General features: G+C 50.0%; 2 protein-coding genes across 10 annotated transcripts; both read left to right on the forward strand.

Annotated features, from left to right (window-relative positions):
* Positions 1 to 2,197: 2,197 nt before the first annotated feature.
* On the forward strand, positions 2,198 to 3,799 carry LOC123331906 (EKC/KEOPS complex subunit LAGE3). 4 transcript variants are annotated; one of them, XM_044937075.2, is made up of 3 exons: positions 2,198 to 2,707; positions 3,152 to 3,277; positions 3,492 to 3,799. In XM_044937075.2, exons 1-3 carry the CDS (start codon positions 2,316 to 2,318, stop codon positions 3,619 to 3,621), a joined length of 648 nt encoding a protein of 215 aa, XP_044793010.2. In that variant the 5' UTR covers positions 2,198 to 2,315; the 3' UTR covers positions 3,622 to 3,799. The 4 variants fall into 4 exon arrangements, with proteins under 4 accessions (XP_044793010.2, XP_045020375.1, XP_044793012.2 ...); XM_045164440.1 differs by having other exon boundaries at positions 3,155 to 3,277; XM_044937077.2 differs by having other exon boundaries at positions 2,202 to 2,656; positions 3,155 to 3,277.
* A 3,663-nt stretch (positions 3,800 to 7,462) lies between these two features.
* Positions 7,463 to 14,345, forward strand: LOC102406325 (EKC/KEOPS complex subunit LAGE3). 6 transcript variants are annotated; one of them, XM_045164441.1, is made up of 3 exons: positions 7,463 to 7,991; positions 8,436 to 8,561; positions 9,126 to 9,313. In XM_045164441.1, the coding sequence occupies exons 1-3, from the start codon at positions 7,600 to 7,602 to the stop codon at positions 9,229 to 9,231; spliced, it is 624 nt and encodes a 207-aa protein (XP_045020376.1). In that variant the 5' UTR covers positions 7,463 to 7,599; the 3' UTR covers positions 9,232 to 9,313. The 6 variants fall into 6 exon arrangements, with proteins under 6 accessions (XP_045020376.1, XP_045020377.1, XP_045020378.1 ...); XM_045164442.1 differs by lacking the exons at positions 8,436 to 8,561; positions 9,126 to 9,313 and adding exons at positions 13,698 to 13,823; positions 14,038 to 14,345 and having other exon boundaries at positions 7,478 to 7,940; XM_045164443.1 differs by having other exon boundaries at positions 7,484 to 7,940.
* Positions 14,346 to 22,781: the final 8,436 nt, after the last annotated feature.

The following is a 22,781-nucleotide window of genomic DNA, read 5'->3' on the forward strand; positions in this document are numbered from 1 at the left end:
GATTCATGTCAATGTATGGCAAAACCCAGAACAATATTGTAAAGTAATGAGCCTCCAATTAAAATAAATAAATAAATGTAAAAAGAGGAAAGCCAAAAAAATTTGCAAAAATAGATGAAATCAACAAATTCCTTGAATGACCAAAATTCCCAAAACTAACTCAAGAAGAAAGTGAAAACCCTAGATATCCCTAGGTCTATCAAAGATTTGGAACAGAAAACTCCAGGCCCATGTGACTTAAGTAGTGAATGCTATGAAATACATAAAGGAGAAATATCACCAAACCCATACAAATTCTTTCATAGAGGTGATTTTAACAGTTCTCAAACCATTATGAGGCCAGCCTTCCAAAATACCAAAACTGGATGAAGACATTGCAAGAAAAGAAAACTATAGAACAATATTCTTCATTAAGCAAAAAAAATGAAATGTTAGCAAATTTAATCCAGCGAATATATACAGCATTAGGACCAAAAAAGATCTGTCCCGAGAGTGAAAGATTGGTTATGCATTAAAATATCTTCAACCAGCGTTATTCATCATATGAAGAAAACACAGGAGAAAAACCATATGATCATTTGGATAGATGCCATAAAAGCATTTGGCAATATTCGAGAACCACTATCTTAAAAACTCTTGGAAACCTAGGACTACAAAGAGACTTTCTTAATCTGATCAAGGTCACCTACAAAACTCCTACAACTAAAGGTGATAATGGAGGAAAATCTAATCCCTACACTGTGTGTGGGTGGGGAAGGCTGCTGGCCTTCGATGTGGAGGCCACCGAGAGGCCTATCCAGCCAGGCAGTGAGGATCAAGCGGACTGACTGAAGTACCTGTCCCCTCCTCGGGCAGTGGCCCCGATCCACTCACCTCCCGTGGCACCAGTGGTTCCCCGGCAGACGCACACCACCTATCAGATAGTGGCGCCCGAGCCCCGTCATCGCCCCCAGCAGCACTGTGTCTGTTGACTTGACCCCTTCCAGACACAGAAATAGACCAGCACCCAGCAGGCCAGCAGACACAGGGTCACCTCCCAGTTGAGGGCACCTGGCAGCTACAGCCCTCCGGAGAGCTACAAGACCTTGTTCCTGGAGAGGGAAGGCCCGTGAGACTTGTGCCAGCAGAGGCCACGCGACTAGGGGTTTCCTGGAGGCCGTTGTCCTTCCGGCAGCCCTTGTGTGAGGCTGTTCGCACCGGTGCTTCTGGCGGGCCTGGGTAAGCCCCTAGCCTGGATTCCATGCAGTCTGTGTGCCTGCAGCCCCAAGAGGCCCAGCCCCATGCCATCTCCACTGAGTCCAACAGTAGTCCTCGCTTCCCTCCTCAGGCGGCCAAGCACAGTCCACTCCGCATCCCTAGTCTCAGGACTCCAGGACTGGTTCCCCATCCACCACCATGCAAAGGCACCTGCGCATGAACAAAGCACACAGAGATGCCAGTCTGCATGCCTCTGACACGTGCTCTCTGTCACACACACACACACACACCCATGTGCATGACCCTGTGCACAAACACACTTATACTCCCATGTGCATGCACCTGACCACATGCTCTCTCACACACAGGTACACACACATGTGCTAGCACCTGTGCATAGGCACTGTCTATCTTCCTCGGGCACACACACATACAAACATGGACAGGCAGATGCCCATGTGTTGCACCTACCTAGAGACACACGAATGCACACGTGAGCTACGTGTGGGACACCAGAGGGACAGACCAGGCGTGACATAAAGGGGCCCCACTGCCTTCCGGAAGTTGATGACAAGGACGTACGCTCAGCAGGACGGTCACCTATGAGCGTGGCCAGGATGGCAACGGCACAGACTTGGAGGTGCACAGGGACCAGGGCTCACTTGGGGTTTGCAGGCTTGGACAAGAAACAGTCACGTGCGCTGCGGAGTGTGGCAGTGTCTGCTTGACCATGCGCATGAAGGACTGGCGCCCCTCCCCCGGCCCCACCCCCCCCAACACACACACCCAGAGGCATCACCGCTAAGCCGTTTACCAGGTCTCCGGGCCAAGGCGGGGCTGACTTAGAGCACCCAGACCACGTGGGTGTGTGTCCACACAGGCGGTAGGGGGCGACACAGCACACTAACGCATGAAATTTCAGCAGGGGGCGTCCATTGCCCGAGAGCCTCCAGTCATCGCGGGAACGAATGTTCGGTGGGAACCAATCGAGAGGCAGGACCAGGGTGAGTGTGCGCAGGCGCTCTGCCTATGCTGAGCTGCAGGTCGCCGTACACGCCTGGGTTCTGTAGGGAGGGTTCAGTCTTTCCGGCTGCGGAGGGAGCGGGAGAGGGTTCAAGATGGAGTCCGACGCGCACGGTGGAGGAGCCAGCAGGGCAGCCGATGAAGACCCTGGTGCCGCAGAATTTGCAGTGGGCACAGCACGTGGTAGCTGCAGCGAGCCGGGTGGTGCTGGTGGCCAGGATGACCCTGGCAACCCAGCTGGCCCTGGTGATGCCGTCAGCCGTGGAGTTCATGGAGGCGCTGGTGACCTGGCTGGTCGCAGAGGCCCCAGCGCTGCAGGAGAGTCAGGTGGTGCAGCTGGTGCCATTCTGCAGATCCCGGGGCCATCACACGCTCCAGGGCCTGGTGGAGCTACTCCACCTGCAGCCGCAGTTCTGAGTAATCGAGCCATCCAGTTGTATCCTATTCCAGGAACCCCAGCGGGCCAGGCGGCCGCGGGGGCCAGGATGTGAGCTAGGGGTGGTTTGGGGGGGTTGCAAGTGGTGCTAAAGTGTAGGAGGAGGGTACTCTGGGGGGCTGGAGGATATGGGTCAGGGGTGGTCTGGCTGTGAGGGGAAGATAGTGAGGAAAAGCAACCTGAAGGGAACCAGAGAGTCGGGAGCTGATATCCAGGGTGTCTGCCCCGTGGCCTTGTGGTAGAATGCGTGTTTCCGTGAGCAGGGAGCCTGTCGTACAGGCAAAATGAATAGTGTGGATGGTGGTGAGGAAAAGCAACCTGAAGGGTCCCAGAGGGTCGTGCGGTGATATCCAGGGTGTACTCAGGGTATAGGCTGAGAGGTCCGGACTTTCTAGGCGGCCTCCTTGTGGGAGAAGGCGGGTCTCAGCGGGCAGGGATCCTGACGTACAGGCAAAATGAGAAGTGCGGATGGTGCCTTAACCTTATGTCCACCAGCAGCCTCACTGTGCCTTTCACATCACACGTGGATGCGGGCCTTGCCCGCCACTTCCTGACTGCACGTACTCAACTGCGAGGGCCGATTCGGAAGGAGCTCGACGTTAATGGCCGCATGCTGGTTCTGTGAGTTCTAAAGGGGTCCGGGGCCGGGGAGAGGGTGGTGGGTGCTGGGTGGTGGCCAAGGCCAGTCTGGGCCCAGGAGGAGCCATAATGGACGGTTAAGCCTAAAGGAAAAGTGTGGTGCTCTGGGCTTGTCGGTGTGCGGGAACAGAGGGAGGACCTGCTCCTCTTCCCCCTTCTCGGAGGAAAGTTGAATTTCATTTTCCCTCCCTTGTAGCCGATTGACTGCTGAAGACCCTGGCCTGCTCCAGAACTCCATCGTCTTCTGTCTGGAGCAGCTTTCCCTGGTGATGCAGTCCTTGCAGCACTTTGGGGGCCCTGTTTCTCGGCACAGAAGAAGGGTTTAAACCCAGCCTATGTGCCCTAGCTTCAGGTGTCGTTCCCCAGGGCATTGCTTTCTGCAGTACTTTGATCGGGCTTCATCTTATGTCTGTGCTGCTTTTGGGGGCTCAGTGTCTACATAGTTGTTTGGAGATTGTTAACTGCAGAAAATAAAACTGAGCTTTTGTGCTGTCTCTGACTTTATTTTTAGCTTCTGCACTTCCTCATACTGCATTTGTCTTTCAGTTGGAGGGGAGGTTCTGAGATCCAGATATTCGAGGACCACAACGTAATTGAAGACAATGTAAGAAGTGGGAGAATAAGAAAGTTGTATACTGTCATTCGGTATTAATTTTGGAATATTTTAGGATTTTATAGTTACATTAAATGTTAAGAGTTACCAGAGGCCTTCCCTGGTGGCTCAGATGGTAAAGAATCTGCCTGCAGTGTGGTAGACTGGGTTCAAACTCTGGGTTGTGAATATCCTCTGGAGAAGGTAATGGCAATCCACTCCAGTGTTTTTGCCTGGAGAAATCCTGGACAGTGGAGCTTGCAGGCTACAATTCATGGGGTTGCAAGGAGTTGGACTCCACAGAGCAAGTGCACTTTTCGCTTTTCATATAACACCTGAATGATGTTGTTTTTCAGTCTATAATTCATGGCCAACTATTCGTGCCCCCATGGACTGTAGCATACCAGTCTCCTTTGTCCTCCACCATCTCCTGGAATTTACTCAAATTCATGTCCATTGAGTGGGTTATGCTATCTAACCATCTCACCCTCTGTCTCCCCCTTCTCCTGTTGCCTTCAGTCTTCCCTTCAGTCAGCATCAGGGTCTCTTCCGGGTAGTTGGCCCTTCACATCAGGTAGCCAAAGTATAGGAGCTTCAGGATCAGCATGAGTCCGTCCAATGAATATTCAGGGTTGATTTCCTTTAGGATTGACTGGTCTGCTCTCCTTGCAGTCCAAGTCCTCTCAAGAGTATCCGAGTACCCTGAAACCTTGCTATATATATATATATATATATATATATATATAATTGTAATAGCTCTTTTGTACGTCCCACTGGACTTCATACATAGACAATCATTTTGTCTGTAAATAAATACACACTTCTTCCTTTCTTTCCAGTTTATGCGTTTTAACTGATTTCTTTTAAAATGAAAGCTCCAACACTTTGGCCACCTGATTTGAAGAGGTGACTCATTGGCAAAGCCCCTAATGGTGGGAACGTTTGAAGGCAGGACGATAAGGGGACGATGGAGGATGAGATGGTTGGATGGCTATTGAAAAGAACACATGCGAATCAGTTCTAACGAGGTGGATGAAACTGGAGCCTCTTATACAGGGTGAAGTAAGTCACAAAGAAAAACGCCAATACGGTATAATAATGCATATATATCGGATTTAGAAAGAGGGTAACGATGACCCTATATGCAAGAAAGCAAAAGAGACACAGAGATAAAGAACAGGCTTTTGGACTGTTTGGGAGAAGGCGAGGGTGGGATGATTTGAGACAATAGCATTGAAACACGTATATTACCACACGAGAAATGGATCGTCAGGCCAGGTTCGATGCGTGAGACAGGGCGCTCAGGGCCGGTGCACCGGGATGACCCTGAGGAATTGGATAGGGAGGGAAGTGGGAGTGGGATTCAGAATGTGGGACACATGTACACACATGGCTGATTCATGTCAATGTATGGCAAAACCCAGAACAATATTGTAAAGTAATGAGCCTCCAATTAAAATAAATAAATAAATGTAAAAAGAGGAAAGCCAAAAAAATTTGCAAAAATAGATGAAATCAACAAATTCCTTGAATGACCAAAATTCCCAAAACTAACTCAAGAAGAAAGTGAAAACCCTAGATATCCCTAGGTCTATCAAAGATTTGGAACAGAAAACTCCAGGCCCATGTGACTTAAGTAGTGAATGCTATGAAATACATAAAGGAGAAATATCACCAAACCCATACAAATTCTTTCATAGAGGTGATTTTAACAGTTCTCAAACCATTATGAGGCCAGCCTTCCAAAATACCAAAACTGGATGAAGACATTGCAAGAAAAGAAAACTATAGAACAATATTCTTCATTAAGCAAAAAAAATGAAATGTTAGCAAATTTAATCCAGCGAATATATACAGCATTAGGACCAAAAAAGATCTGTCCCGAGAGTGAAAGATTGGTTATGCATTAAAATATCTTCAACCAGCGTTATTCATCATATGAAGAAAACACAGGAGAAAAACCATATGATCATTTGGATAGATGCCATAAAAGCATTTGGCAATATTCGAGAACCACTATCTTAAAAACTCTTGGAAACCTAGGACTACAAAGAGACTTTCTTAATCTGATCAAGGTCACCTACAAAACTCCTACAACTAAAGGTGATAATGGAGGAAAATCTAATCCCTACACTGTGTGTGGGTGGGGAAGGCTGCTGGCCTTCGATGTGGAGGCCACCGAGAGGCCTATCCAGCCAGGCAGTGAGGATCAAGCGGACTGACTGAAGTACCTGTCCCCTCCTCGGGCAGTGGCCCCGATCCACTCACCTCCCGTGGCACCAGTGGTTCCCCGGCAGACGCACACCACCTATCAGATAGTGGCGCCCGAGCCCCGTCATCGCCCCCAGCAGCACTGTGTCTGTTGACTTGACCCCTTCCAGACACAGAAATAGACCAGCACCCAGCAGGCCAGCAGACACAGGGTCACCTCCCAGTTGAGGGCACCTGGCAGCTACAGCCCTCCGGAGAGCTACAAGACCTTGTTCCTGGAGAGGGAAGGCCCGTGAGACTTGTGCCAGCAGAGGCCACGCGACTAGGGGTTTCCTGGAGGCCGTTGTCCTTCCGGCAGCCCTTGTGTGAGGCTGTTCGCACCGGTGCTTCTGGCGGGCCTGGGTAAGCCCCTAGCCTGGATTCCATGCAGTCTGTGTGCCTGCAGCCCCAAGAGGCCCAGCCCCATGCCATCTCCACTGAGTCCAACAGTAGTCCTCGCTTCCCTCCTCAGGCGGCCAAGCACAGTCCACTCCGCATCCCTAGTCTCAGGACTCCAGGACTGGTTCCCCATCCACCACCATGCAAAGGCACCTGCGCATGAACAAAGCACACAGAGATGCCAGTCTGCATGCCTCTGACACGTGCTCTCTGTCACACACACACACACACACACCCATGTGCATGACTCTGTGCACAAACACACTTATACTCCCATGTGCATGCACCTGACCACATGCTCTCTCACACACAGGTACACACACATGTGCTAGCACCTGTGCATAGGCACTGTCTATCTTCCTCGGGCACACACACATACAAACATGGACAGGCAGATGCCCATGTGTTGCACCTACCTAGAGACACACGAATGCACACGTGAGCTACGTGTGGGACACCAGAGGGACAGACCAGGCGTGACATAAAGGGGCCCCACTGCCTTCCGGAAGTTGATGACAAGGACGTACGCTCAGCAGGACGGTCACCTATGAGCGTGGCCAGGATGGCAACGGCACAGACTTGGAGGTGCACAGGGACCAGGGCTCACTTGGGGTTTGCAGGCTTGGACAAGAAACAGTCACGTGCGCTGCGGAGTGTGGCAGTGTCTGCTTGACCATGCGCATGAAGGACTGGCGCCCCTCCCCCGGCCCCACCCCCCCCAACACACACACCCAGAGGCATCACCGCTAAGCCGTTTACCAGGTCTCCGGGCCAAGGCGGGGCTGACTTAGAGCACCCAGACCACGTGGGTGTGTGTCCACACAGGCGGTAGGGGGCGACACAGCACACTAACGCATGAAATTTCAGCAGGGGGCGTCCATTGCCCGAGAGCCTCCAGTCATCGCGGGAACGAATGTTCGGTGGGAACCAATCGAGAGGCAGGACCAGGGTGAGTGTGCGCAGGCGCTCTGCCTATGCTGAGCTGCTGGTCGCAGTACACGCCTGGGTTCTGTAGGGAGGGTTCAGTCTTTCCGGCTGCGGAGGGAGCGGGAGAGGGTTCAAGATGGAGTCCGACGCGCACGGTGGAGGAGCCAGCAGGGCAGCCGATGAAGACCCTGGTGCCGCAGAATTTGCAGTGGGCACAGCACGTGGTAGCTGCAGCGAGCCGGGTGGTGCTGGTGGCCAGGATGACCCTGGCAACCCAGCTGGCCCTGGTGATGCCGTCAGCCGTGGAGTTCATGGAGGCGCTGGTGACCTGGCTGGTCGCAGAGGCCCCAGCGCTGCAGGAGAGTCAGGTGGTGCAGCTGGTGCCATTCCGAAGATCCCGGGGCCATCACACGCTCCAGGGCCTGGTGGAGCTACTCCACCTGCAGCCGCAGTTCTGAGTAATCGAGCCATCCAGTTGTATCCTATTCCAGGAACCCCAGCGGGCCAGGCGGCCGCGGGGGCCAGGATGTGAGCTAGGGGTGGTTTGGGGGGGTTGCAAGTGGTGCTAAAGTGTAGGAGGAGGGTACTCTGGGGGGCTGGAGGATATGGGTCAGGGGTGGTCTGGCTGTGAGGGGAAGATAGTGAGGAAAAGCAACCTGAAGGGAACCAGAGAGTCGGGAGCTGATATCCAGGGTGTCTGCCCCGTGGCCTTGTGGTAGAATGCGTGTTTCCGTGAGCAGGGAGCCTGTCGTACAGGCAAAATGAATAGTGTGGATGGTGGTGAGGAAAAGCAACCTGAAGGGTCCCAGAGGGTCGTGCGGTGATATCCAGGGTGTACTCAGGGTATAGGCTGAGAGGTCCGGACTTTCTAGGCGGCCTCCTTGTGGGAGAAGGCGGGTCTCAGCGGGCAGGGATCCTGACGTACAGGCAAAATGAGAAGTGCGGATGGTGCCTTAACCTTATGTCCACCAGCAGCCTCACTGTGCCTTTCACATCACACGTGGATGCGGGCCTTGCCCGCCACATCCTGACTGCACGTACTCAACTGCGAGGGCCGATTCGGAAGGAGCTCGACGTTAATGGCCGCATGCTGGTTCTGTGAGTTCTAAAGGGGTCCGGGGCCGGGGAGAGGGTGGTGGGTGCTGGGTGGTGGCCAAGGCCAGTCTGGGCCCAGGAGGAGCCATAATGGACGGTTAAGCCTAAAGGAAAAGTGTGGTGCTCTGGGCTTGTCGGTGTGCGGGAACAGAGGGAGGACCTGCTCCTCTTCCCCCTTCTCGGAGGAAAGTTGAATTTCATTTTCCCTCCCTTGTAGCCGATTGACTGCTGAAGACCCTGGCCTGCTCCAGAACTCCATCGTCTTCTGTCTGGAGCAGCTTTCCCTGGTGATGCAGTCCTTGCAGCACTTTGGGGGCCCTGTTTCTCGGCACAGAAGAAGGGTTTAAACCCAGCCTATGTGCCCTAGCTTCAGGTGTCGTTCCCCAGGGCATTGCTTTCTGCAGTACTTTGATCGGGCTTCATCTTATGTCTGTGCTGCTTTTGGGGGCTCAGTGTCTACATAGTTGTTTGGAGATTGTTAACTGCAGAAAATAAAACTGAGCTTTTGTGCTGTCTCTGACTTTATTTTTAGCTTCTGCACTTCCTCATACTGCATTTGTCTTTCAGTTGGAGGGGAGGTTCTGAGATCCAGATATTCGAGGACCACAACGTAATTGAAGACAATGTAAGAAGTGGGAGAATAAGAAAGTTGTATACTGTCATTCGGTATTAATTTTGGAATATTTTAGGATTTTATAGTTACATTAAATGTTAAGAGTTACCAGAGGCCTTCCCTGGTGGCTCAGATGGTAAAGAATCTGCCTGCAGTGTGGTAGACTGGGTTCAAACTCTGGGTTGTGAATATCCTCTGGAGAAGGTAATGGCAATCCACTCCAGTGTTTTTGCCTGGAGAAATCCTGGACAGTGGAGCTTGCAGGCTACAATTCATGGGGTTGCAAGGAGTTGGACTCCACAGAGCAAGTGCACTTTTCGCTTTTCATATAACACCTGAATGATGTTGTTTTTCAGTCTATAATTCATGGCCAACTATTCGTGCCCCCATGGACTGTAGCATACCAGTCTCCTTTGTCCTCCACCATCTCCTGGAATTTACTCAAATTCATGTCCATTGAGTGGGTTATGCTATCTAACCATCTCACCCTCTGTCTCCCCCTTCTCCTGTTGCCTTCAGTCTTCCCTTCAGTCAGCATCAGGGTCTCTTCCGGGTAGTTGGCCCTTCACATCAGGTAGCCAAAGTATAGGAGCTTCAGGATCAGCATGAGTCCGTCCAATGAATATTCAGGGTTGATTTCCTTTAGGATTGACTGGTCTGCTCTCCTTGCAGTCCAAGTCCTCTCAAGAGTATCCGAGTACCCTGAAACCTTGCTATACTCACTAATTAATTGTAATAGCTCTTTTCTACGTCCCACTGGACTTCATACATAGACAATCATTTTGTCTGTAAATAAATACACACTTCTTCCTTTCTTTCCAGTTTATGCGTTTTAACTGATTTCTTTTAAAATGAAAGCTCCAACACTTTGGCCACCTGATTTGAAGAGGTGACTCATTGGCAAAGCCCCTAATGGTGGGAACGTTTGAAGGCAGGACGATAAGGGGACGATGGAGGATGAGATGGTTGGATGGCTATTGAAAAGAACACATGCGAATCAGTTCTAACGAGGTGGATGAAACTGGAGCCTCTTATACAGGGTGAAGTAAGTCACAAAGAAAAACGCCAATACGGTATAATAATGCATATATATCGGATTTAGAAAGAGGGTAACGATGACCCTATATGCAAGAAAGCAAAAGAGACACAGAGATAAAGAACAGGCTTTTGGACTGTTTGGGAGAAGGCGAGGGTGGGATGATTTGAGACAATAGCATTGAAACACGTATATTACCACACGAGAAATGGATCGTCAGGCCAGGTTCGATGCGTGAGACAGGGCGCTCAGGGCCGGTGCACCGGGATGACCCTGAGGAATTGGATAGGGAGGGAAGTGGGAGTGGGATTCAGAATGTGGGACACATGTACACACATGGCTGATTCATGTCAATGTATGGCAAAACCCAGAACAATATTGTAAAGTAATGAGCCTCCAATTAAAATAAATAAATAAATGTAAAAAGAGGAAAGCCAAAAAAATTTGCAAAAATAGATGAAATCAACAAATTCCTTGAATGACCAAAATTCCCAAAACTAACTCAAGAAGAAAGTGAAAACCCTAGATATCCCTAGGTCTATCAAAGATTTGGAACAGAAAACTCCAGGCCCATGTGACTTAAGTAGTGAATGCTATGAAATACATAAAGGAGAAATATCACCAAACCCATACAAATTCTTTCATAGAGGAGATTTTAACAGTTCTCAAACCATTATGAGGCCAGCCTTCCAAAATACCAAAACTGGATGAAGACATTGCAAGAAAAGAAAACTATAGAACAATATTCTTCATTAAGCAAAAAAAATGAAATGTTAGCAAATTTAATCCAGCGAATATATACAGCATTAGGACCAAAAAAGATCTGTCCCGAGAGTGAAAGATTGGTTATGCATTAAAATATCTTCAACCAGCGTTATTCATCATATGAAGAAAACACAGGAGAAAAACCATATGATCATTTGGATAGATGCCATAAAAGCATTTGGCAATATTCGAGAACCACTATCTTAAAAACTCTTGGAAACCTAGGACTACAAAGAGACTTTCTTAATCTGATCAAGGTCACCTACAAAACTCCTACAACTAAAGGTGATAATGGAGGAAAATCTAATCCCTACACTGTGTGTGGGTGGGGAAGGCTGCTGGCCTTCGATGTGGAGGCCACCGAGAGGCCTATCCAGCCAGGCAGTGAGGATCAAGCGGACTGACTGAAGTACCTGTCCCCTCCTCGGGCAGTGGCCCCGATCCACTCACCTCCCGTGGCACCAGTGGTTCCCCGGCAGACGCACACCACCTATCAGATAGTGGCGCCCGAGCCCCGTCATCGCCCCCAGCAGCACTGTGTCTGTTGACTTGACCCCTTCCAGACACAGAAATAGACCAGCACCCAGCAGGCCAGCAGACACAGGGTCACCTCCCAGTTGAGGGCACCTGGCAGCTACAGCCCTCCGGAGAGCTACAAGACCTTGTTCCTGGAGAGGGAAGGCCCGTGAGACTTGTGCCAGCAGAGGCCACGCGACTAGGGGTTTCCTGGAGGCCGTTGTCCTTCCGGCAGCCCTTGTGTGAGGCTGTTCGCACCGGTGCTTCTGGCGGGCCTGGGTAAGCCCCTAGCCTGGATTCCATGCAGTCTGTGTGCCTGCAGCCCCAAGAGGCCCAGCCCCATGCCATCTCCACTGAGTCCAACAGTAGTCCTCGCTTCCCTCCTCAGGCGGCCAAGCACAGTCCACTCCGCATCCCTAGTCTCAGGACTCCAGGACTGGTTCCCCATCCACCACCATGCAAAGGCACCTGCGCATGAACAAAGCACACAGAGATGCCAGTCTGCATGCCTCTGACACGTGCTCTCTGTCACACACACACACACACACCCATGTGCATGACCCTGTGCACAAACACACTTATACTCCCATGTGCATGCACCTGACCACATGCTCTCTCACACACAGGTACACACACATGTGCTAGCACCTGTGCATAGGCACTGTCTATCTTCCTCGGGCACACACACATACAAACATGGACAGGCAGATGCCCATGTGTTGCACCTACCTAGAGACACACGAATGCACACGTGAGCTACGTGTGGGACACCAGAGGGACAGACCAGGCGTGACATAAAGGGGCCCCACTGCCTTCCGGAAGTTGATGACAAGGACGTACGCTCAGCAGGACGGTCACCTATGAGCGTGGCCAGGATGGCAACGGCACAGACTTGGAGGTGCACAGGGACCAGGGCTCACTTGGGGTTTGCAGGCTTGGACAAGAAACAGTCACGTGCGCTGCGGAGTGTGGCAGTGTCTGCTTGACCATGCGCATGAAGGACTGGCGCCCCTCCCCCGGCCCCACCCCCCCCAACACACACACCCAGAGGCATCACCGCTAAGCCGTTTACCAGGTCTCCGGGCCAAGGCGGGGCTGACTTAGAGCACCCAGACCACGTGGGTGTGTGTCCACACAGGCGGTAGGGGGCGACACAGCACACTAACGCATGAAATTTCAGCAGGGGGCGTCCATTGCCCGAGAGCCTCCAGTCATCGCGGGAACGAATGTTCGGTGGGAACCAATCGAGAGGCAGGACCAGGGTGAGTGTGCGCAGGCGCTCTGCCTATGCTGAGCTGCAGGTCGCAGTACACGCCTGGGTTCTGTAGGGAGGGTTCAGCCTTTCCGGCTGCGGAGGGAGCGGGAGAGGGTTCAAGATGGAGTCCGACGCGCACGGTGGAGGAGCCAGCAGGCCAGCCGATGAAGACCCAGGTGCCGTGGGATTTGCAACGGGCACAGCACAGGGCAGCCGCAGTGAGCCGGGTGGCGCTGGTGGCCAGGATGACCCTAGAGACCCAGCTTGCCCTGGTTACGCCGTGAGTCGTGGAGTTCATGGAGGCGCTGCTGTCCTGGCTGGTCCCAGAGGCCTCAGCGCTGCAGGAGAGTCAGGTGGCGCAGCCGGTGCCATTCTGCAAATGCCGGGGCCATCACACGCTCCACGGCCTGGTGAAGGCGCTGCACCTGGAGCTGCAGTTCTGAATAACCGAGTCCTCCAGTTGTATCCTATTCCAGGAACCATGGTGGGCCAGGCAGCCGAGGGGGACAGGTGTGGACTAGGGGTGGTTTGGGGGGTTGCAAGTGGTTCTACAGTGTAGGAGGAGGGTACTCTGGGGGGCTGGAGGATATGGGTCAGGGGTGGTCTGGCTGCCAGTGGAAGATATTGAGGAAAAGCAACCTGAAAGGAACCAGAGAGTCGAGCAGTGATATCCAGGGTGTCTGGCGGTGGCCTTGTGGTAGAAGGCACGTTTCCGTGAGCAGGGAGCCTGTCGTACAGGCAAAATGTGTAGTGCGGATGGTAGTGAGGAAAAGCAACCTGAAGGGATCCAGAGGGTTGTGCAGTGATATCCAGGGTGTACTCAGGGTATAGGCTGAGAGGTCCGGACTTTCTAGGCAGCCTCCTTGTGGGATAAGGCGGGTCTCAGTGGGCAGGGATCCTGACGTACAGGCAAAATGAGAAGTGCGGATGGTGCCTTAACCTTATGTCCACCAGCAGCCTCACTGTGCCTTTCACATCACACGTGGATGCGGGCCTTGCCCGCCACTTCCTGACTACACGTACTCAATTGCGAGGGCGGATTCGGAAGGAGCTCGACGTTAATGGCCGCATGCTGGTTCTGTGAGTTCTAAAGGGGTCCGGGGCCGGGGAGAGGGTGGTGGGTGCTGGGTGGTGGCCAAGGCCAGTCTGGGCCCAGGAGGAGCCATAATGGATGGTTAAGCCTAAAGGAAAAGTGTGGTGCTCTGGGCTTGTCGGTGTGCGGGAACAGAGGGAGGACCTGCTCCTCTTCCCCCTTCTCGGAGGAAAGTTGAATTTCATTTTCCCTCCCTTGTAGCCGATTGACTGCTGAAGACCCTGGCCTGCTCCAGGGGTCCATCGCTTTCTGTCTGGAGCAGCTTTCCCTGGTGATGCGGTCCTTGCAGCACTTTGGGGGCCCTGTTTCTCAGCACAAAAGAGGGGTTTAAACCCATCCTATGTGCTCTAGCTTCAGGTGTCGTTCCCCAGGGCATTGCTTTCTGCAGTACTTTGATCGGGCTTCATCTTATGTCTGTGCTGCTTTTGGGGGCTCAGTGTCTACATAGTTGTTTGGAGATTGTTAACTGCAGAAAATAAAACTGAGCTTTTGTGCTGTCTCTGACTTTATTTTTAGCTTCTGCACTTCCTCATACTGCATTTGTCTTTCAGTTGGAGGGGAGGTTCTGAGATTCAGACGTTCGAGGACTACAATGTAATTGAAGACAATGTAAGAAGTGGGAGAATAAGAAAGTTGTATACTGTCATTTGGTATTAATATTGGAATATTTTCTCATTTTATAGTTATATTAAATGTTAAGATAAATTACCAGAGGCCTTCCCTGGTGGCTCAGATGGTAAAGAATCTGCCTTCAGTGTGGTACACCGGGTTCAATCTCTGGGTTGGGAATATCCTCCGGAGAAGGTAATGGCAATCCACTCCAGTATTTTTGCCTAGAGAAATCCTGGACAGTGGAACTTGCAGGCTACAATTCATGGGGTTGCAAGGAATTGGACTCCGCAGAGCAAGTGCACTTTTCACTTTTCATATAACACCTGAATGATGTTGTTTTTCAGTCTATAATTCATGGCCAACTATCTGTGCCCCCATGGAGTGTAGCATACCAGACTACTTTGTCCTCCATTATCTCCTGGAATTCGCTCAAATTCATGTCCCTTAAGTGGGTTATGCTATCTAACCATCTCATCCTCTGTCTCCCCCTTCTCCTGTTGTCTTCAATCTTCCCCAGTATCAGGGTCTCTTCCGGGTAGTTGGCCCTTCACATCAGGTAGCCAAAGTATAGGAGCTTCAAGATCAGCATGAGACCGTCCAATGAATTTTCAGGGTTGATTTCCTTTAGGATTGACTGGTCTGTTCTTGCAGTCCAATTCTCTCAATAGTATCCTTGTATCCTGAAACCTTGCTAAACTCACTAATTAATTGTAGTACCTCTTTTCTAAGTCCCATTGGACTTCATACATAGACAATCATTTTGTCTGTAAATAAATACACATTTGTTTCCAATTAATGCATTTTAACTGATTTCTGTTAAAATGAAAGCTCCAACACTTTGGCCACCTTATTTGAAGAGGTGACTCTTGGCAAAGACCCTGATGCTGGGAAAGTTTGAAGGCAGGAAGAGAAGGGGACGATGGAGGATGAGATGGTGGATGGCATCAACGACTCGATGGACATGAATTTGAGCAAGTTGCAGGGGATGGTAAAGGACAGGGAAGCCTGGAGTGCTGCAGTCCTTGGGTTTGTAAAGAGTTGGACATGACTAAATGAACAGCAACAGGCAGAGGGAAGATGCTGGTGGGTTGTGTGGTTCGGCCCCTCACCATCTGCTATCTTTGTCTAGTGAGCCCCTTCTGTGGTGCATGCTGGAGAAGTCAAAGTTGCATTGTGGAATGCGCATTCTAGATGGGACCAGGTTGGGCCAGCTAGTTACCCTTGTGCATGGTGTGGGAGGCAAATGAGATGGAAGTCTCGGTGCCCCTCCTGGGAGGCACAGAGACTCAGAGTAGAGTGCCTGTGTGTGGAGAGAGGCAGGTTGCAGCCCTGGGGATTCTCTGCTTATGGCAGCTGACCGGGAGCCTCTTTTTGTGCAGCCAGGCACTCGGTGGTGGTGGCTTTTTGTTGGTGGCCTATAGTCAACTGTCCTGGGAGTGTGCAGCACAGAGATCAACAAAGGCAGGGCTCTGTGTGTGGAGATCCCATTGTTAAAGCTCCAACAGCGCCACCGGAAGCCCGAGGGTGGGAGCCTCTTGAATGACACCTGCACCTCTGTGCAGCGTCTGGGGGACCGCAGGGCTGGGGACAGAGGGAACCAGCCCCTCAGGTGGAGGAGTGGCCTGGAAATAGGTGAGAGGATCTTAGAGAGGCCCTGTCGTCTCTGGGCCTTGAGATGAGAGGGGTGTTGTTGGCTCAGGAGAAGGAGGGTCCACACCACTGGCCAGGACAGCTGGGGAAGCCTGGGCCCGCCCACCCAAAAGGGAACACAAGGAGAGGAGGGCACCCCTGAGCGGAATTGGAGAGAAAGTAGAGTGACCATAGGTCACCACAGCTGGTGTCACCTCCACAGCTCCTCTGATTCCAGGAACTTCCTTAGGACGTGTGGCTTTGTCTTGCTTTAATGCTGTTATGTCAGGAAGTCTTACTTTCCTGTTTCCATCTGTCCCTCAGCTGGAGACCTGTGAGGCCTTGGCTGTCACACCTGTCTGTATAGCTAAGGTGGATTATCAGGCAGGGGAGATGTGGTTTCTATGCTTGGTTTGATCAGTCACTGTCTTCCTACCGAAAAGGCTCATGTGAGCATAGATAGGGAAGCCAGTAACACTGGCCTGTGGACTGAGTGTCCGAGTCCCTCTTCCACCCTCAGTTCCCATATTGAAGCCCTAAGCCCCAGGGGCTGGAGTTTGGAGATGGGCCTTTGAGATGTACTAGAGTCTAGATGAGCTCCTGCTGGTGGTGCCTCCATGGTGGGCTCAGTTGGGACACCCATCATTCCTGACCCCCCAACTTGGGGAAGACCCCTCTTCCTGGAGATATTACTCTTTCCCTGATGTGTGTGTTTTACTTTGAGTTTTATTGTGGGGACGTGTTGGAGGGTGTGGGGGAGGGACATTAACACTTATCACCTTGAGGAGATGTTTAGGAGTCTCAGTCAAGGCCTTGGGAGTAGAAACCCACGGTCCTTCTCTTGGTGGCATCTCTGTGTACACTTGGCTGTGTCCATTGCACACAATCTGGGCCCGCACAGGAAGGGCCTGTATGCACAGGCCACTGGGGGGACCTGAAGGGAGCTTGGTTTCATGAGTGAGTTGAATCCCTCTGGCCTCACGGGGTCTCCCTAGTGGCACATGTGTAGCCGGGCACACTGGGCAGTAACCAATCTGGTGTGAGGAGGTGCCGTTAGGGGAGTCTGTGCATGTGCACCTAGCATCCTTTCACAGAAGGGAAAGGACTTCGTGAGGGGCTCAGTCTCTCTTCAGCTCCTGTTGACCTCTAGGAAGGACGCGTGGCGGCCATGGAGTCCTTTGACAGTGGCTCAGGTTTTGTGGGCAGTGGAGAGGGTATTGAAAGAATGTCACATGATTTTGGAGCCCACAGATCCATGGGAGACTGAGAGCAGGCCACAGATTAGGGCGCTATGGCTGGGGTGAACCCCGAGGTCCTGGGGGCATCAACTGTCCCAGTGCAAAGGGCACAGGCTTTGGCCTTGTGTGGAGCCCCAGGAGGCCCAGTGCTGGAGTTGTATCCTTTCCAAGGAGCCTACAGGTTCACTGGGGCTGTAAGGCAGTGGTTGGCAGAGGAGTGCAGTAAGATGAGCCCTAGAAGCTTCAGAGGCTGCGGGGTAGGGGGTGCCACTGGGGTACAGAAGGGAAGTCTGGGACCAAAGGAGTCCAAAACTAGCAGCCCATGAGCTGCTGCCAGATGGCCAGGGGGCTTGTGGGTGGCCTGATGGTCTGTGGTGCACAGTTCCCCCAAGGTGATCTGGGGTTAGGAGGGCCTCAGCCAGACCTGGGGGCCAGAACCGGGATGTCCACATGAGCTGGCCCTTAACCAAATATGCCAGCACCCTCTCAGTGTCCTCCCTGTCCTACCTGAATGTGGACATGGTCAGCAGGTACCTGACCCAGGATGCTAACCTCAACCCCGAAGCTGTTGAGAGGGAGCTGGTAGTGACTGGCAGTGACCTGATGTTGTTAGTGGACAAAAGGACTGGGGAGGTGGTGGTGCGCCCATCTCTGCCTCTGCCGAGCCCCGCCTTTACACAGGCGGAGGCCAAAGGCTTGGTGAGGCGGGGCTGGACCACTGCAGTTGTCACGTCGGATGTCCACATTGATGGACACACTGGAGAGTGCAAAGCAGGGAGTGCAGCACTTTGTGCCCCCTTCTTTTTGAATTCTCAGCTGGAAAAGGGAGGGTGAGGTCACAAGAATGTTCCATCCTAAGTGGTACGCCCTTCCCTAGGCCAGGATTTTTGCATTATTTGCCACTTGATTGGAAGCCTAATTGTTGGCCCCTGCTGGCCATTGAACACCCTCTGACCTCTTGTTTTGACTGGTGCTTAAATACTGGTTACCACAGATAGGAAAACTGAGCTATGTTCTGTGTTTGAGTTTCTTTTCAGTGGCCAGATTTTCTTGCCTCCGTCCTTGAGTGGGAGGGGAGGTTCTGGGTCCAGATAATCAAGCATCACAAAGCAACTGAAGGCAATTTAGGAAACGGAAGAAAATAAAAAGTATTTGGGCCCTGTTGTTCAGCATTGGCCACTGTCTACCTTTTGGAATATTTTGGTAGTTCTGAGTTGTAGGTGTACATTGAATGTATACAACAGTTGTATCAATGAGTAAGGTTTCTAAGGTTTGGGATTAACTGTTTTCTGGGGTTTTCTCATCTAACATCTGAGCTTTACCTCTGTCTAAAACTACTTCAAACATCACATTGAACTGATGCGTAAAAGGTGCATTGTAATGTAATTGCTCAAGACTTAAATTCACCTCAGTTTTACCCCATTATACATAACATCTCAGTGGGATTCTTGTAGTTCTCTGTATGAATGGTTCTGTTTTTATTTTTTTGTTGTTGTTTTGTTTTGTTTTGTTTTTTAATTTTATTTTAGTTTTAAAACTTTACATAATTGTATTAGTTTTGCCAAATATCAAAATGAATCCGCCACAGGTATACATGTGTTCCCCACCCTGAACCCTCCTCCCTCCTCCCTCCCCATACCATCCCTCTGGGTTGTCCCAGTGCACTAGCCCCAAGCATCCAGTATCGTGCATCGAACCTGGACTGGCAACTCGTTTCATACATGATATTTTACATGTTTCAATGCCATTCTCCCAAATCTTCCCACCCTCTCCCTCTCCCAGAGTCCATAAGACTGTTCTATACATCAGTGTCTCTTTTGCTGTCTCGTACACAGGGTTATTGTTACCATCTTTCTAAATTCCATATATATGCTTTAGCATACTGTATTGGTGTTTTTCTTTCTGGCTTACTTCACTGTGTATAATAGGCTCCAGTTTCATCCACCTCATTAGAACCGATTCAAATATATTCTTTTTAATGGCTGAGTAATACTCCATTGTGTATATGTACCATAGCTTTCTTATCCATTCATCTACTGATGGACATCTAGGTTGCTTCCATGTCCTGGCTATTATAGGTTCTGTTTTTAATATAGATTCTGGGAGGTATATCTACAATACAGAATTGCTCTTCAGAAAATGTGCTGCCCCCACCAGAATGCTGTTTTCCTCACACCCCTTTTTACTACTAGATCTGTTTCCTGCCCTAGTCAAACAAACAAAACACCTCAGTTTTCATGAGCAAAGAATCCAGTAACACTAGAATAAAACTTTGTGCTTTACTGGCCTTGTTTTATGCCAAGAAAAGAAAAGTGCTGGAACAATGTGTTAAGTGTTCCCAGGATGAGGGGGGAGGCAGTTAGTGTAATCTTGAGAAAATGTAATTAAAATAAAAAATCTTTTGCAGGCTCTATGCTAATGCACGTTACCTGCGTTATCATGTCTAACAGTCATGATACCTCTTGGAGTTGAGGGACTGAAGCTGAGAGGCTCGGTAACTTTCTTCAGTTCTCTCAGCTAGGATCTCAAATCCGGAGAGAGGCTGGATTTGAATCTATGCCCTTTTGATTCAAGCTTCTACATTTAAAAAATTAATTAATTTATTTTAATTGGAGGCTAATTATTTACAATATTGTCGTGGTTTTTGCCATACATTGACAAGAATTAGCCATGGGTGTACATGTGTTCTGGAGAAGGCCGTGGCACCCCACTCCACTACTCTTGCGTGGAAAATCCCATGGACGGAGGAGCCTGGTAGGCTGCAGTCCATGTGGTCACTAAGAGTCAGACACGACTGAGTGACTTCACTTTGAAATTTCACTTTCATGCATTGGAGAAGGAAATGGCAACCCACTCCAGTATTCTTGCCTGGAGAATCCCAGGGACGGTGGAGCCTGGTGGGCTGCCGTCTATGGGGTCGCACTGAGTCGGACGCGACTGAAGCAACTTAGCAGCAGCAGCAGCAGCAGTACATGCGTTCCCCATCCTGGACACCCCTCCCTCCTCCCTCCCCATCCCATCCCTCGGGGTCTCCCAGTGCACAGGGCCTGAGCACCCTGTCTCATGCATCAAAACTGGACTGGTGATCTATTTCACATATGGTAAAAATACATGTTCCAATGATGTTCTCTAGATGTTCTTTACATCTGTGTCTCTTCTGCTGTCTCACATATAGGGTCACTGCTACCACCTTTCTAAATGCCATATATATGCATTAATATACTTTATTGGTGTTTTTCTTTCTGACTTACTTCACTGTATGATAGACTCCAGTTTCATCCACCTCATTAAAAGTGATTCAAATTCATTCTTTCTCATAGCTGAGTAATATTCCATTGTGTACGTGCACTTGGCTTTGTTATCCATTCCTCTAAGGATGGACCTCTTGGGTGTTTCCATGTCCTAGCTGTTGTACACAACGTTGCAATGAACATTGGGGTACACGTGTCTCTTTCAATTCTGGTTGCTTCGGTGTGTATGCCCAGCAGTGGGATTGCTGGGTCATGTGGCAGTTCTATTTCCAGTTTTGTTTTTTTTTTAACAAATATCCACACTGTTGTCCATAGTGGCTGTACTAGTTTGCATTCCCACCAACAGTGTAAGAGATTTCCCTTTTCTCCATACCCTCTCCAGCATGTTTTGTTTGTACATTTTTGATAGAACCCATCCTGACCGGCGTGAGATGGTACCTCATTGTGGTTTTGATTTGCATTTCTGTGATAATGAGTGATGTTGGGCATCTTTTCATGTGTTTGTTAGCCATCTGTATGTCTTCTTTGGAGAAATGTCTGTTTAGTTCTTTGGCCCATTTTTTGATTGGGTCATTTATTTTTATGGCATTGAGCTACATGAGCTGCTTGTGTACTTTTGAGATTAATTCTTTCTCAGTTGTTTCAATTGCTATTATTTTCTCCCATTCTGAAGGCTGTCTTTCACCTTGCTTATACTGTCCTTTGTTGTGCAAAAGCTTTTAAGTTTAATTAGGTCCCGTTTGTTTATTTTTGCTTTCATCTCCATTGCTCTGGGAGGTGGGTCTTTGAGGATCCTTCTTGGATTTATGGTATAGAGTGTTTTGCCTATGCTTTCCTCTAGTAGATTTATAGTTTCTGGTCTTACATTTATATCTTTAATCCATTTTGAGTTTATTTTTGTGAATGGTGTTAGGGAGTGTTCTAGTTTCATTCTTTTACAAGTGGTTAACCAGTTTTCCCAGCACCATTTGGTAAAGAGATTGTCCTTTCTCCATTGTATGTTCTTCCCTCCTTTGTCAAGATAAGGTGTCCATTGGTACGTGAATTTATCTCTAGGCTTTCAGTTCTATTCCATTGATCTGAATTTCTGTCTTTGTGTGAGTACCATACTGTCCTGATGACTGAAGCTTTGTACAATAGCCTGAAGTCAGGCAGGTTGATTCCTCCAGTTCCATTCTTCTTTCTCAAGATTGCTTTGGCTATTCGAGTTATTTTTTTGTATTTCTCTACAAATTGTGAAATTATTTGTTATAGTTCTCTGAAAAATACCATTGAAGCTTCCACTTTTCTTGGCCATGGTACCACACCAGCCTCAGTGCTGCAGCAGGAGACAGGGATAGTGCTTTTCCTGCTGGAGGCTTCAAGGAGCATCTGTGTGAATAATGCAAACGTGGCACTGGGCAAGTGCAAGAACAGTAGATGATGGCAATTGAGGAGAAGAAAGGTTGATGAGAAGTCCAGTCCTGACTTTACAGTGGCTTCCATGTCCTGTGAAGTCCTTTTGAATCTTGAAACTTTGTTTGACCCCTTTGAGGGCAATATACTGTAGTGTACCTGCTCCCAGCCACCCTGCCCTCTCTCCTCTCTCTGATTCAGGGACTTTAGTAGCTAAGAAATAAAAAGTAGAACACAGTCTTTGCCACCCCAGAAGTCATCGCCACAAAGGCAGAATAAAAACAGGTGTCTTACTGAGCTGGCATGGTACCAGAATCTGATGTACATCACAGGCAATCTCCTGAGAGATTCCAGAGACAGAGAGAACTCTCAGCCTTCTGTATAGCCAGCAGATCTGACTCCTTACCTACTTCTCCTCATGTAAGAGGACTTCACACCACCAGGTCTCACTTTTGCTTCATCCTAAGTATGCCCAGCAAGTGCGGTGACTCTTATGTATTAGTTAATTGATGTTTGGGACTTAGATTTGAGCCCCACCCCATCTGCTGCCCCTTCCAAATTCATATTTGAAGTCTTTAAACCCCGTATGGCTCTATTTGGGCCTCCCACATGGAGCAGTGGTAAAGAATTCACCTACCAACGCACGGGATACAAGAGACAGCGGTACAGTCCCTGGGTCGGGAAGATCCCCTGGAGAAGGGCATGGCAACCCATTCCAGTGTTCTTGCCTGGAGAATCCTACAGATAGAGGAGCCTGGTGGGCTACAGTCTATGGGGTCGCAAAGAGTCAGACACAACAGACTGTGCACACATGCACACG

Source organism: Bubalus bubalis, chromosome X (genome assembly GCF_019923935.1).
Source record: "Bubalus bubalis isolate 160015118507 breed Murrah chromosome X, NDDB_SH_1, whole genome shotgun sequence".
Taxonomy (NCBI): domain Eukaryota; kingdom Metazoa; phylum Chordata; class Mammalia; order Artiodactyla; family Bovidae; genus Bubalus; species Bubalus bubalis.